Source organism: Pelodiscus sinensis, chromosome 7 (assembly GCF_049634645.1).
Source record: "Pelodiscus sinensis isolate JC-2024 chromosome 7, ASM4963464v1, whole genome shotgun sequence".
Classification (NCBI taxonomy): domain Eukaryota; kingdom Metazoa; phylum Chordata; order Testudines; family Trionychidae; genus Pelodiscus; species Pelodiscus sinensis.
Window position 1 is genome coordinate 26,113,586 of NC_134717.1, and position 12,946 is coordinate 26,126,531.

Below are 12,946 nucleotides of genomic sequence, written 5' to 3' on the forward strand. Positions count from 1 at the left end.
CAGAGGAGAGCCTCCAACCACCTACTACATTTCCTCTTGGGAGTAATGGCTGCAGCCTTCCCAGTCTTGGAGGTATATGGCTCCTCCTCGAACGCCTTAGTGTAATTTTTATCTTGCATTGCCAGTGTAGAATAATAATTCACCACCACCTTGATGGGTGGGTTGGCAGCAGGAATGGAGCACTGCCTGCTGCCAGAAATAATAGCTTCCAGTATCCTCCATGTGACAAAGCCATTTCCTTCTCCTCCGGTGGTGTGCCAGCAGTCCTCCGTAACTGGATAGCTTCCTCAGTCTTGGATATCTGCACATGAATACTCTCAAGGAATTGCTGTTGAAGATGGGCATGGATACTCCTCAACTTAGCCACCTCTTCCTGTAGTTCTTTTCCTACTCTTGTTAGTTTTAATTTACTGAGGTTTATTGGTTATAGGTTTTTCCCCATCCCTTTTTTTTTTTTTCACCAGACTGGGTCATGACTCGGTCTCAGGTCTGTAAGTCCTGTAAAAAGTGTCTGAAATGTATGCCATGTAGTGATGTGCAGGACTCCTGTCCTAAGTGCCTGGGGGTGGGTTATCGGGCAGGTAAGTGCATGCAGAGGCCTTCACCAGTGCCAAAGAAGGATGCTACCAGGAAGCACTGACATCAAGGCCCGTTACCAGCATGCTGCATCACTCTTAATCGCCAGTGCTGAGCAAGATGCAAAGGCTGATTAGGGGCTGCTCACCAGCACAGCATGTCATTGGGCTGGGGCAAGGGGAGTCCTCAGTTGGTTCACCCTACACCTTACTCACTGGTCACACAGCTGTCTATTCCAGCTGTTCCCAGGGGGCCATTGAGTCTTCTGAGAGTCGACTCCCCAGTGCTGGAAGAAGTGGGGAAGAAGACCTGAGTCTTTCTTCCACAGCTGACATGTTCTGGGCAACCAGGGACTTGATCAAGCTGATGCAGTTCCTAGGTTCAGCATTCTGGCACCTCAGCCTTTTGAGGTTTGTGCCTTGGCACCGAATGTGACATTGACTATAATGGTGCTGATGCTGGCACCACATACCATAGCACAGTTACCTGTGTTTACATGAGCACCGACGTGCCTGTCCTTCACGGTAACTATGGTGGGACCTCCTCCATTTAGGCATTGGAGGAAACAGGCAATGCTGAGTCACAGCTCCTCCACGCTGAAGCATTAATCCCCAGCACTGTTGACTTCTTCCCCATTCTGGTCAGCATGAGAATACTTATTGGACTCGGAGATGGAATCCAGTGTCTCTAGGTGGAGTAGACATAGCTCCAGATCCCAGCACTCATTCCAGAGCAACACGCCACAGATGTCATGATCTCTCCATTAGCTGGGGCCCAAGCAGTGGCTCTTCTGGATCCAGTGGGATCTGCTCCAGGGTAACTTAGGTGGAATCTGTATCCTGTGGGACTCTATTGGCTGCTTCATTTTCCAGACATCCTGGGGTAAAGGTCATGTCTAGGCACGTACAGCCCAGCCCTCACATATTTGTGTTGGGGGTATTGGCTAGAGTACAGCAAAACACTAATGATGTCAGCTCAATATACCATAACACTAGCCAGCAAGTAGTTGGAGAGACTGGAGGACCCAGTGCCCCGAGGCAGTAGCAGTGATGACCACTTCCCTCCCTGCAATGGATGCCAACGCTCATCAAGGCCTCCTTCACCTGGTGGCACAGAACCTCAATCTATACTCCAAGGAGGTTACAGAGGAGTTGAACCCTCTGGTGGAGAAGCTGACCCCAGAAAGCCTCTCTGGAGTGGCTCTGCCCCAATAAAGACAGTTGCTAACACTATTAAGGTGCTTTGGCAGTCTCTGGCATCTATATCACCAACAGTGAAGAGGGTACAATGCCCATATTTTGTCCGTCAAAAGGATATGAACACCTTTTTACTTACCCTTAGCCGGGGACACTGTTGCTGGATGCCACCAATCGTAAGGAATACCGGAGAAGCTGGACCTCTTTGACCACAATGCTTATGTGATTGGGGAGTTCCAGGTTCATGTTGTCACTGAATGCGCAGTGCTAAGCAGGGATTCTTAAAAATCCTTTGCCTCCTTGGTCAAGTTTCTGGAGCTGCTACCAGTAGATGCTTCTGCAGAATTTTCCACAATCTTAGAGGAGGGCAGAATGGTTACCTGCACTTTCCACCAAGATGCCCTGGATTCTGCGGACTCTGCAACATGCACCATAGCTATGACTATTTCCATGACAGGAGCGCCTGGCTCCAGACATTGGGACTCCCAGCTGAGGTCCAAAATACCATAGAAGAACTCCCCTTTTGATAGCTTCTTCACAGAACAAACTGATTCAAGGCTACGTAATCCGAAGGACTTCGGGCAACCCTTAAGTCCTTAAGGATTCACATTCCTGCCCCACAGAGTAACCCTTCAAGCCCCAACCTCCCCTGCGTTCTTCAAAGACAAGGTTCAACTATGCATTTCATCCTGCATTTCTCTATAAGATAGTGTCCCAGTTTCATCCTGCATGTCTCACTCATGTCACTGTATCACATAAACAGGTCATTTTTCTCCTAGTGTTCTTCCCCAAATCCCATTCCAGTAATGGAGAATGCACACTCTTTAGATATCAGTGTGCCTTGGCTTTTTATGTAGAGTGTACAAAACCATTTTGAAAGTCTCCTCAGCTGTTTGTCTCAATAGCAGAAGAATGAAGGGGCTTCCAGTCTCAACCCAGCACATCTTGGTATGGATTAGTCCCAGCACTATTGGTTCACTCCATGAAAATTCGGGCATTGTCATCTGCATTCTTTGCACAAGTGCCCATCCAGGACATATGCAGAACAGCCACTTGGTCCTTGGTTCAACCCTTTACTTCATACTACGCAGACTCCCATCAGTCTAGTGATCATGCAGCCTTCTGTAGAGGAGTATTGCAGGATACAACCAGCTCCAACCCTGTCTCTGGTGACACAGGTGGGTATTCACCTACATAGAATGGACATGAGCAAACACTTCAAGAAATGGTTACCTCCCTCTTATAACTGTTGTTGTTTGCGATGTGTTACTCATGTCCATTTCAAATTCTGCCTACTTCCCATTTGTTGGATTATTCAGGTAAGAAGGAACTGAAGTGGGTGGCTGGTCAGCAGGAACCTATATATTCAGTCATGTAGGAGCCACTTAAGTAGGCTCCATGGCCAGCCCAAGTGGTATTGCTAGAGTAAAAACCTTCAGACTACTATGCATACAGTGTACACGTACATAAATAGAGTGGACATGAGCAGCACATCTCGAACAAGTTATGAGAGTTAGGTAACTGCATTTTGTAATTCAGGAGAGGATCAAGTTGTTAATATTTCCTCTTAATCCAGAAGTCCTTCTAGTCCCAGATCACATTTAATTATCGTGGAGCACAGAATTAAATTCTATATAGTATAAAAATCAATATAGAAAAGTAGGAAAAGATAGAGGAGTTCTATTGCCTATGCACCTGATTTAAAGTAGGAGCAACTCTGAAATCCTGAAACTGGTTGGCCTCCATGGCCTCAGTCAAAGAAAGAGAAGAAAAAAGAGGTGAAAGTAGAGGGAGGAAGAAAATGGGAATTCCTTTTTGCTTTATTGTTTCCACTTGGGACAAAGCAGAATAAGTGTTGCATATTGAATGCTGTTTGGACAGATGGTTCTCCTTTTGCTGAGCTTTGAAAGGAAATGACACATCAAGAAAGAGAAAAATTAGGCGGCAGACATCAGCACCCACACATTTAAAATATAGTAAATTACCACATCTGTTGTCAAGTTGTTTTAATGTGGGAAGAGGACTAAAAGTGGATAGATTGCTGTCACAACTTCTTTCTGGTACATAAGAAAGAAGTAGGTATGTCAAAGAAACCCTGCTTTTTGTAAAAGTATATAGGCTATGGACCCACTTCAATTTCATAATAATGAAACAATTTTTAGAAATTAAATATCCAAAATGCTTTTGTCAAAACCTTATTTATGATACTCTGAAGTGGTTTGACGTTTCCTTCCTAGAATTATTCCAGAATATGATTTTTGGTGTGTTTTTCTTTGTTTTCATCACTTGTGGAAAAATAGGTCATGTAGAACTTTCATTTCTTGGTCTGTTTTTATTGAGTGATTTTAATGTTTATTTCAATTGTTTAATCAGGTGTGTGTGTGTGTGTGTGTGTGTGTGTGTGTGTGTGTGTTAAATATAACTTAGACTTGAATTTTTAATAATTTCTTAATGTAGCACTATGTCTATGACTTACTGATTTTAGTTAACATTAGTGGCATCTACTGGTTAGTTAAATTACTTGCAGGCAGTTACTTTCATTCTGTTACAAGAATTTACTTGCCTTGTATTGTGTGTATTTTGTTCATTTAGTTAAGGCAAAGTTACAGTATACTATAAACAAAGTACATTTTTTATTTGTGTAGGGTCAGGTTAATATTCAGAGAACCTGGCTAAAGATTCTATTGGGCTAACTGGGGAGCTCTCCTCCTGATCATTCTAGAAAGGGAGACCACATTTTGAAATACCTATCCATTGTGCTGTGTATTATAAATTGTTAAACTGACTTCCATTGTTTACATAAGCTACAATCCACCATTGGTGCTGACAAGTCAAAGTCTTAAAAGAACTTGCTTCCCTAATAGCCAAACTGTGTCTTATTTGAATGATTGAGAATAAGCATCTGTGAAAGTTTTAAAGCATCTTGAAAGTTCTGAAATTCAACTACTGCTGTGAAGTATTTATTTTTGAGTAAAGTTTTTGATTCTGATCAAGCTTCATACTTGAGATGAATCTTGATGAAATAAGCTTCTGGGATGAAATAGTAATATCTTTAGCACTGTATTCTAAATAAAAGGTAATTGAGTGATGAAATTAAAAATAAATTAAATAAACCCACATCACCATTCTTTATTCCACATCTCAAACAATTTTTAAAATATTTATGAGAATTTTGTGGTTTAGGATACTGAGTTTTGGAAACAACCTGAATGGGTTTTTGAGCTATAGTCGGGGTGCGCAAAAGGGCCTCCTTAGGCTGAATCCGGCCCACCAAGGTTGCGGAGGTCCTGCTGCTCGCCATTCAGGGCCTATGAACGGGGGGGTGGGCAGCTCTTAGAGACAATCCTGGCAGTTGATTCTAAGCGCCGCGTGCCAAAGAGCAAGGAGCGAGAGATTTCATGCTGCCCTTGTCCCCAGGCCAATCAGGGCCCGGGGGCAGGGAGAAGCGCGCAAAGTCTCCTCCCACCCTGCCCCTGTCCAAAGTGTGTGGTGCTTAGAAAGCCCTTATTGACCTGGGTAGGGGGTCACGTGAAATCTCCTACTACCAGGGGCATGGACCATAGAGGGAACTGCTAGGTGTTCAGAACAGCTGGCGGTTCTCTCTAAGGAGACTTTACGCACCTCCCCACCCCCAAACCTCAGGGTCTGTTGGGGGGAAGCACAGAAGTACCCTAGTCCCACTCCTTGTACTTGAGGCACCTCCCTCCCCCTTCCCAAGTGGCCTGGGGCCACTTCAAACATTTCTGAAGTGGTCCCTGGTCAAAAATTATTGCCAACCACTGAACTATAGGGTGTTAAATCAGTTGGTCCAAAAAATCCACACCTCCCGTTCCTTTTGAATTCTAAAAAGATATTTCAGTGGTCCTTTGTTTAGCTCTGCGATTGCAATAATGGCTTCCCAAGTATATGCTTAATGAAAAGAGTAGAGTAGTTTTAATGAATTAAGAAATACTTTGTTTTCTTTCTTGTCTGCTATACGAACAGCATCCTCATCACCCATCTCTAAAGGAAGAGGCGTCAGATGTCCGTCAAAAGAAGAAGTATCCAAAGAAGCCTAAACTAGAGAGTGTAATAACTCCTCAGCAGCCCACTACTGAACCGTTGCCTGTTATCAGTAAAAGTGACATAAAACAGTATGACTTCCACAGTTCAGATGAAGATGATTTTCCACAGGTAATTTTTAACTAAACTAAAATACAAGTAATTTACTTACAAGTAGAGAAAAAATCAAAATTGATTTCTCTTTAAGTGACCTAGCCTCAGAAGTGGATATATGGTTCTCCTGATAAGAAATGGTGAATAAAAGTTAGGTTTAGATAAACCCTCACATAACATGCCCATGTAAAATAATTGAGGTTGGTTCAGTATTTTTGACAAGGACAGAGAGGCTTAGCAATTAGAGGAGGTGACTGGGGGAAAATAGATATACGTTATATTCTTTATTAAACCAACTTTCAAAAAAGCTTTGAGATCCACTAAAGAAGAGCACTATATAATTTCCCATTATGAGAACTTGTTTTATGGTCATCCAGATTTTGTCTCAAATGCACTGCATTTTAGTGAATTCTGTGTAGCTATTTGTGCCCTTGCATTTGGAGGACCCTCTTCCACCATCTGTTTTTCTGACACACGCTGCTACAAAAATAGTATATTATAGATTTATATTGGAAATGATATCTCATCTGTTTTAGATTTTTCTAATGTTTCTGGTAAGATTTTTTTCTCCATTTTAAGTGTTAAAATAAATAACTTAGGATGACAGCTGTGATCCCCAGTGAATTAAGCACAAGACTAGGAGTTAGGAGATCTGGTTTTATTGCTGATCCTCCCACTGATTTATTATTTTACCCTGGAAATGTTGACATAATTATCTGTGCCTTGTCCCCCCTCCAAAAAAATTTGTATTTTTTATCCATTTTTGTAAGCTATTTGAAAATCTCTGAATACAAAGCATTATATAAATGCAGAGTAGCATTACTCAACGCAGTTAATTGCTTATGACTATTATTAATTATAAGTGGCTTAGAGGCCTGTGAAATAGCATGGGTTATTTTGTTTTTTTTGTTTTGTAAATATATGACTACTGAAATGAGTAACTGTGTTGAGGGAACCACCCCTCCCCACCACGCTGCTGCTTCTGTATCAGAGACAGGCGCAGGGGAGTAGGCATGAGCCAGTGCTGGTGGGGAGCCAGCTTTTAAGCTGGCTCCCCACCAGTACTAGCTCCTGCAGAGCCACCTGTCCGTCTCCTTTCCCTTCTCTCTCCTGCACACTGAATCATAGAATCCTAGGGCTGGAAGAGACCTCAGGAGGTCATCGAGTCCAGCCCCCTGCCCAAAGCAGGATCAGTCCTAACTAAGTCATCCGAGCCAGGGCTTTGTCAAGCCAGGACTTAAACCTCTAGGGATGGAGATTCCACCACCTCCCTAGGTAACCCATTCCAGTGCTTTAGCCCCCTCACCCCTAGTGAAATAGTTTTTCCTAATATCCAACCTAGACCTCTCCCCTACTGTAACTTGACACCATGGCTCCTTGTTCTGCCATCCGTCACTACTGTGAACAGCCTCTCTCCGTACTCTTTGGAACCTCCCTGTATCAGAGGCAGCAGTGCAGGGGGCAGGCAACTCTCCAGCAGCCAGTGCTCGTGGGGAGCCTGCTTAAAAGTCAGCTTCCTGCGAACACAGGCTCCCTCCTCCTTCCACCCCCCCTCCTTTAGCGGGGAGGAGAAAGAGGGCCTTGGATGTAACTGTGAAGGTTAACTGATGAGCCCAGGCTCATTGGTTAACCATTTAAATGTGTATACTGACACATCCCATCTGAATTTGCTTGTGCTTTAGATACCATCACCAGTATCGGAACCTGAAGAAGAAAATGATCCCGATGGATCTTGCGCTTTCAGAAGAAGAGTGGGATGCCAGTATTATGCTGTAAGAATTTTTGTTGTTGTATTAGTAGTTTACTGGCAGCATGCTAATGTTAAGGGGAATGTTTCTCTCTGGCCTAAGCAATTAGACAGTTGTTAGACAAATTTTTAGATAAATGTTAGCTCAATCCCAAAGAAAATCTTCACAACAGCCTTTCATTTTAGACTTAACTTTTTTCTATTTTAAATATTAAATCTCCCCTGCTTTCTTATTGGACATTTAGTGGGTGCTCAGGATAATCTATAGCACTTCTAGCTAATCAAATTAAACATCACTGCAACACAGAATTTTGCTTTTTCCGATTCTCCCAGCTACATTTTCCCCCTGCCCCAGCCTTCTTATTGTGGTACAAATATAAAGGGTTCTAAGTTAGCACCCTGGAAATGCCATTTGATAACACAGTTATTTAAGTGCTTGTCTACGCAAATAAGGTGGGATGTGAATCTGTCTTGCCAAAGTTTCCTGTGTTCTAACTGTTCATATAGACCCTGCTGATGTGCACTGATAGTTAAAGTGCTTTGATCTAATCCTGTTTCAAATGCAAAGTAAATGTTTGTGTGGGCAAGTCCTGAGAAATTCTGGTTTAGATTTGTTAATATTTAGGACAACTCCGGAGATTTAAATTGTGAAACTATGTAGAGTCATCTAAGAGTACACATGCAGAAATTACTAAAATAATATTATTTATTGTAATTGCTGTATAAATCTACTTAAGTCGAAGAACTTTTTACAGTTAATAGAGATTTATTTTTTATATCAAGATTCTGTTTAAATAAATTGCAGTGAATATTTAAAATAGAGTAATTTTCCTTTTAGCAGTTCTTTCTTGAATGCTAATCTGACATCTGTATGTAAATTTTCATTAATTATGCTCTTTTTTTTGCTTCAAATAACTGAATTTTAAAATACAGAAGACAACTAGATTATTTTTGAAATGTCTTTGTAACATTCTATATGGAAAATCATAAAACTTGTAAAAGGTGCCTGAATTGTTTAGAATAGACAGCATGAAAATTGGCTCAGTTGAAGCACCAGATAATTCACAGTGGGGAAGATAACTATGCCTCTCATTCTTGATTTCCCAAAATTATTCAGTAACTGGACAAACTATAAGGCTATGTCTACACTATGAGTTTTCTCACCAAAATATCTAATTAGGGACTCATTTGCACGATTTGTGATCTCATTTGCAAATTTTCTGCTGATCCGTTTTTACGCTGGGGTTTTTGTGCAAAAACAAGCAGTGTGGACGTTTTCTTTTTGTAAAAACCCCTATTCCTGCAAGATCCTTGTGCCCCCAAAAAAGAGGTTTACCCATCTTGCGGGAAAAGGGTTTTTTGCACAAAAAGAAAACGTCCACACTGCTTGTTTTTGCGCAAAAACGGATCAGCAGAAAATATGCAAATGAAATCGTGACTCATGCAAACGAATCCCTCATTAGCACCGTTTTGCCGAGAAAATTCGTAGTGTAGACATAGCCTAAATGACAGCCCTTCTCTCCCTATCATGGAGAGGCACACATCAAATGAGCTGTAAAAGGACTATTTAATTTTTTAAACAATATTCATCAGAAAAATTGTCACTCCAAGAAAGACAACTGTATGTTTATAAAAATGCCTAGTGTTGTACATTCCTGGGTTACATCAAAATGTATTAATACTAAGTGAATTTCTTTTGAGATTATCCTGCTTTTTAAAGAATACAAAATTCTTTGATGGTGTCGTATAACCTCCTAGACGTAGGTAGTACATCAGCCTTCAAACTTGAAGCATTTTAGAAAAATGTCCAACCATAAGAGTTGACATACCGCCTCAGCTGTGTAGGGATGGGAGAAATAAGTTCAATAATTAGCATTTGAAATACACATCAGCACAAACTAAAGAAATATCTGCCAAAATGTTTTATTTTCAGCTCCTGAAATTAATTTTTGTTAAGCCTATAGATATTCACCTGTTTTGTATAGCATATGTTTATAGCATACTTCTGTGATTTTTCTAGAATGTAAAGTCAGTATTTTAGTAATGACGTAGATGCGAAATAATACAATTCTGTTCTTCTTTCATTATTTTGAAATACCAAGAAAAGAAAAAATACATCATGCTATCTGAGCCTTAACATATGAAAGCCATGTATCCCATTATTACGCAAGTTATCTATGAAACTTTTTGCACTTTTCTTCCTGTTCTGTGCATAGGCTGCTGCATCCCAGAGGGAAAATATGATACCAGTATAGTTTGGAAACTGGCTGACTCAATCCTCAGAGCTTGAGACAGATGCCTTGGTTTGAAACAGTGGCAGTTAGTCATAAGTGTTGATCACTTAAAACTTCCTTTTGAAATAACTAATAGTTGTAGATGCTTAACACTATCAGCCTTTAATGCATATAGCGGGACAGAACTGAGACTGATCTTGTAGTGCCATGTCACCTTAGATCCAGTGGCAGTAAGGTAACTCATTAGGCAGCTGCTCCAGATATTGTTGAGGCATCTACTACAGAGTACCCTAGAGGAGAGTTGCTACCATACCTACACAGGGATCCATTCTCTTTGCATGTCTCACTGAGACATAGGAGGCTGGGTAGTGACAAATTTCTTTTTGTAAGATTAATCTTAAAACATAACAAGTATTTAAAAGACATCATATTCAATTACATGATTTTCCTGTAACAAACTGGGTTGGTTGGTACAGAAGACACAAAACTTTTTTTTAACTATACTCAGAATATAGAATGTGTACTCTCTCTAAAAGTCTACTGGAGGCTCTTAGATCTCGACTAAGTAGAACAAGTGTGTTGCCCAGTCTTCAAGTATCTCAACAGTCTCCCAAGTGACTTGCTTCCTTCTTTGGACACTGCGGGTCATGAAACTCTCTGAATTTGTTCCTCTTTCTCTCCCATAGGTTTTCTTGAGTACATCTCATAGTTATGTAGCCTTAGGTGATTTCCAGGTTTCTGCAGTTGTTACTACTCTAGAGCTTTTCTACTTTGCAGATACCTTCCCTTAATCAGGATATTGGGTTGTACATTTGCATCCATCTCCAGTTCCCTAGTGGCTGGTTGGTTCATTTGTTCTTCAGTTTTGCTGAATATTCTGACTGCTGGCAGCAAGTGCCATCCCTGGTTTACTACTAAATTTAGTCATTAGGTCCAGTTAGCCCCAAAAATTTGGCTGCAACTTCCTCCTCCTCTGCTCTTCCATTAATCAGATTAATGATTTTTATTGCACTTTTTTTCTGGTGCAATCAAGAAAATAAATATATTATGGCACTATCCCCCACCAGAACAAAATTCCCATCTCTTTGTGGCATAGGCATACTTTTTTCACTGAAAAAAGAGTTGTCTGGCCCCTTAGCTTTGTGATCTGAACTATTAGTTTGAGAACATAAGAGCTGACTATTTGGATCAGACTGGAGAAGTGAAAGGTTAACTGGTAAGGGTGATGCTTACCTGTTCTGGTTAACTGGTAAGCGTCCAGGTGTCTGGAACTGTCCCTGTTCACGGCAGCCCAGGCACATTGCAAATGGGCAGCTCTGGACACCCAGAGCAGCCCCTGTCTTCAACAGCCTACACTTCATGTTCAACCGGTTAGCCAATTAACCAAGATTTTGCATCTCTAGATCAGTCTGCATTTCTTAACTTTTAAGAAATAGTATTATAAATTCATAGTTTTCTTGACTCAAAACGAATGCTATACATTTCTGCAAAATTGAATGTTATTTTTCTCGGCAGCCTCGTTTGGACCAAACTAATTATTCATGTGAGAATTCAGAACTGGCAGAATTGGACAAGCTGAGGCACAGGCATTGCCTCACAACCCTTACGGTTCCAAGAAGATGCATAGGATTTGCCAGAAGGCGAATTGGCAGGGGTGGAAGGTAGAGTGGTATTGCGTTTATTCTTTTGGCCCTCTTAGCCCTTTCGTCCTTCAGTTGTGTGATCTCTTTTTAATGTCTGGTTTTTTTTCTTTTAAAATCAGGGTTATAATGGACCGAATATCTACAGAACATGATCCTCTCCTGAAACAGATAGACCCTGAAATGCTAAATAGTTTTTCAAGCTCTTCCCAAACTGTAGACTTTTCTTCTAATTTCTCACGGACCAATGCTTCCAATAAACATTGTGAAAACAAACTGTCGCTTTCTGAAATATTAAGCAATATCCGATCATGTCGACTGCAGTGTTTCCAGCCAAGGCTACTAAATTTACAGGACAGTGATAGTGAAGAATGTACCTCAAGGAAACCAGGACAGACTGTGAATAATAAAAGAGTTTCTGCAGCATCTGTAGCTTTATTGAACACCAGCAAGAATGGCATATCAGGTAGGCAAGGATTTGAATTGTTGTGGAACTTGACATTTACATCTCCTATACTATATGTGGGATTGGGCTGACACCATCATCAGTGGGGATGTGTTACCAGACAAGTACAGGTAAAAACAGTGGGATTTTTTTTTAAAGAGGTGCACAAAATCTTCACAGAAACAAACTTTCAAGTTCCTATAAAATATTTGTATAAAGGGCCAGATAATGTGTTAAGAAATGCAGATTTTGGTATTCATGGATCAAAAGACAGGAATTACCTATGACTCAGTGCTGCTGCGCTACACTCCAGTTGCTGAGATTGAGAGTTATGAACATATCTTGTTAGCTGAACCACTGTGTAAAGAATGAAAAATTTACCTTCTAAGTGCAAAGCAGCATTTATTTTAAAGGGCTTGTTCTTTTGGCTTTTGTATCCTGCTGAAGAAGGAAGAAAGTATCAAGAATTTGTTTATATAAAGAGCTGGCATTGTAATAGCAGTACAATAACTGTTTCATATGTATGTATTGACTGCATTAGTGTGAATTATATAGTAGGAAGTTTCTGATGAAATATTTCTTGAAGTATAATATATCCGCAGTGACTGTCACTCATTGTGTTGACTGTCATTCAAAGTAAAATACCTGCAAGCTGCTTGAAGACTTTTCAAAGACTCTATTATAGAGGCCCAACTTAAATGTATACTCCCAAATTAAAAAATACAGTAAGAGAACCAAAAAAGTGCCTCTGTGGCTTGGCTTAACCAAGTAAAAGAAGCAGTGAAAGATAAAAAGGCATCATTTACAAAGTGGAAGTTAAATCTTAGTGAGGAAAATGGAAAGGAGCATACACTTTGTCAAATTAAGTGTAAAAAATATAATAAGGAAAGGCAAAAAGGAGTTTGAAGAACTGCTAGCCAAAAACTCAAAAAGTAATAGCAAAGTGTTTTTAA

The 12,946-nt window shown here is 40.6% G+C and overlaps 1 protein-coding gene across 1 annotated transcript in view; it reads left to right on the top strand.

The window, feature by feature from the left end:
* The window catches only part of EPC2 (enhancer of polycomb 2), a 122,018-nt gene that overhangs the window by 78,664 nt on the left and 30,408 nt on the right, over positions 1-12,946 (top strand). Inside the window, exons 7-10 of the mRNA XM_006135681.2 lie at positions 5,757-5,945; positions 7,610-7,699; positions 11,424-11,569; positions 11,671-12,014. Coding sequence (XP_006135743.1) covers positions 5,757-5,945; positions 7,610-7,699; positions 11,424-11,569; positions 11,671-12,014 — 769 coding nt within the window. The remainder of the gene's footprint in view (positions 1-5,756; positions 5,946-7,609; positions 7,700-11,423; positions 11,570-11,670; positions 12,015-12,946) is intronic.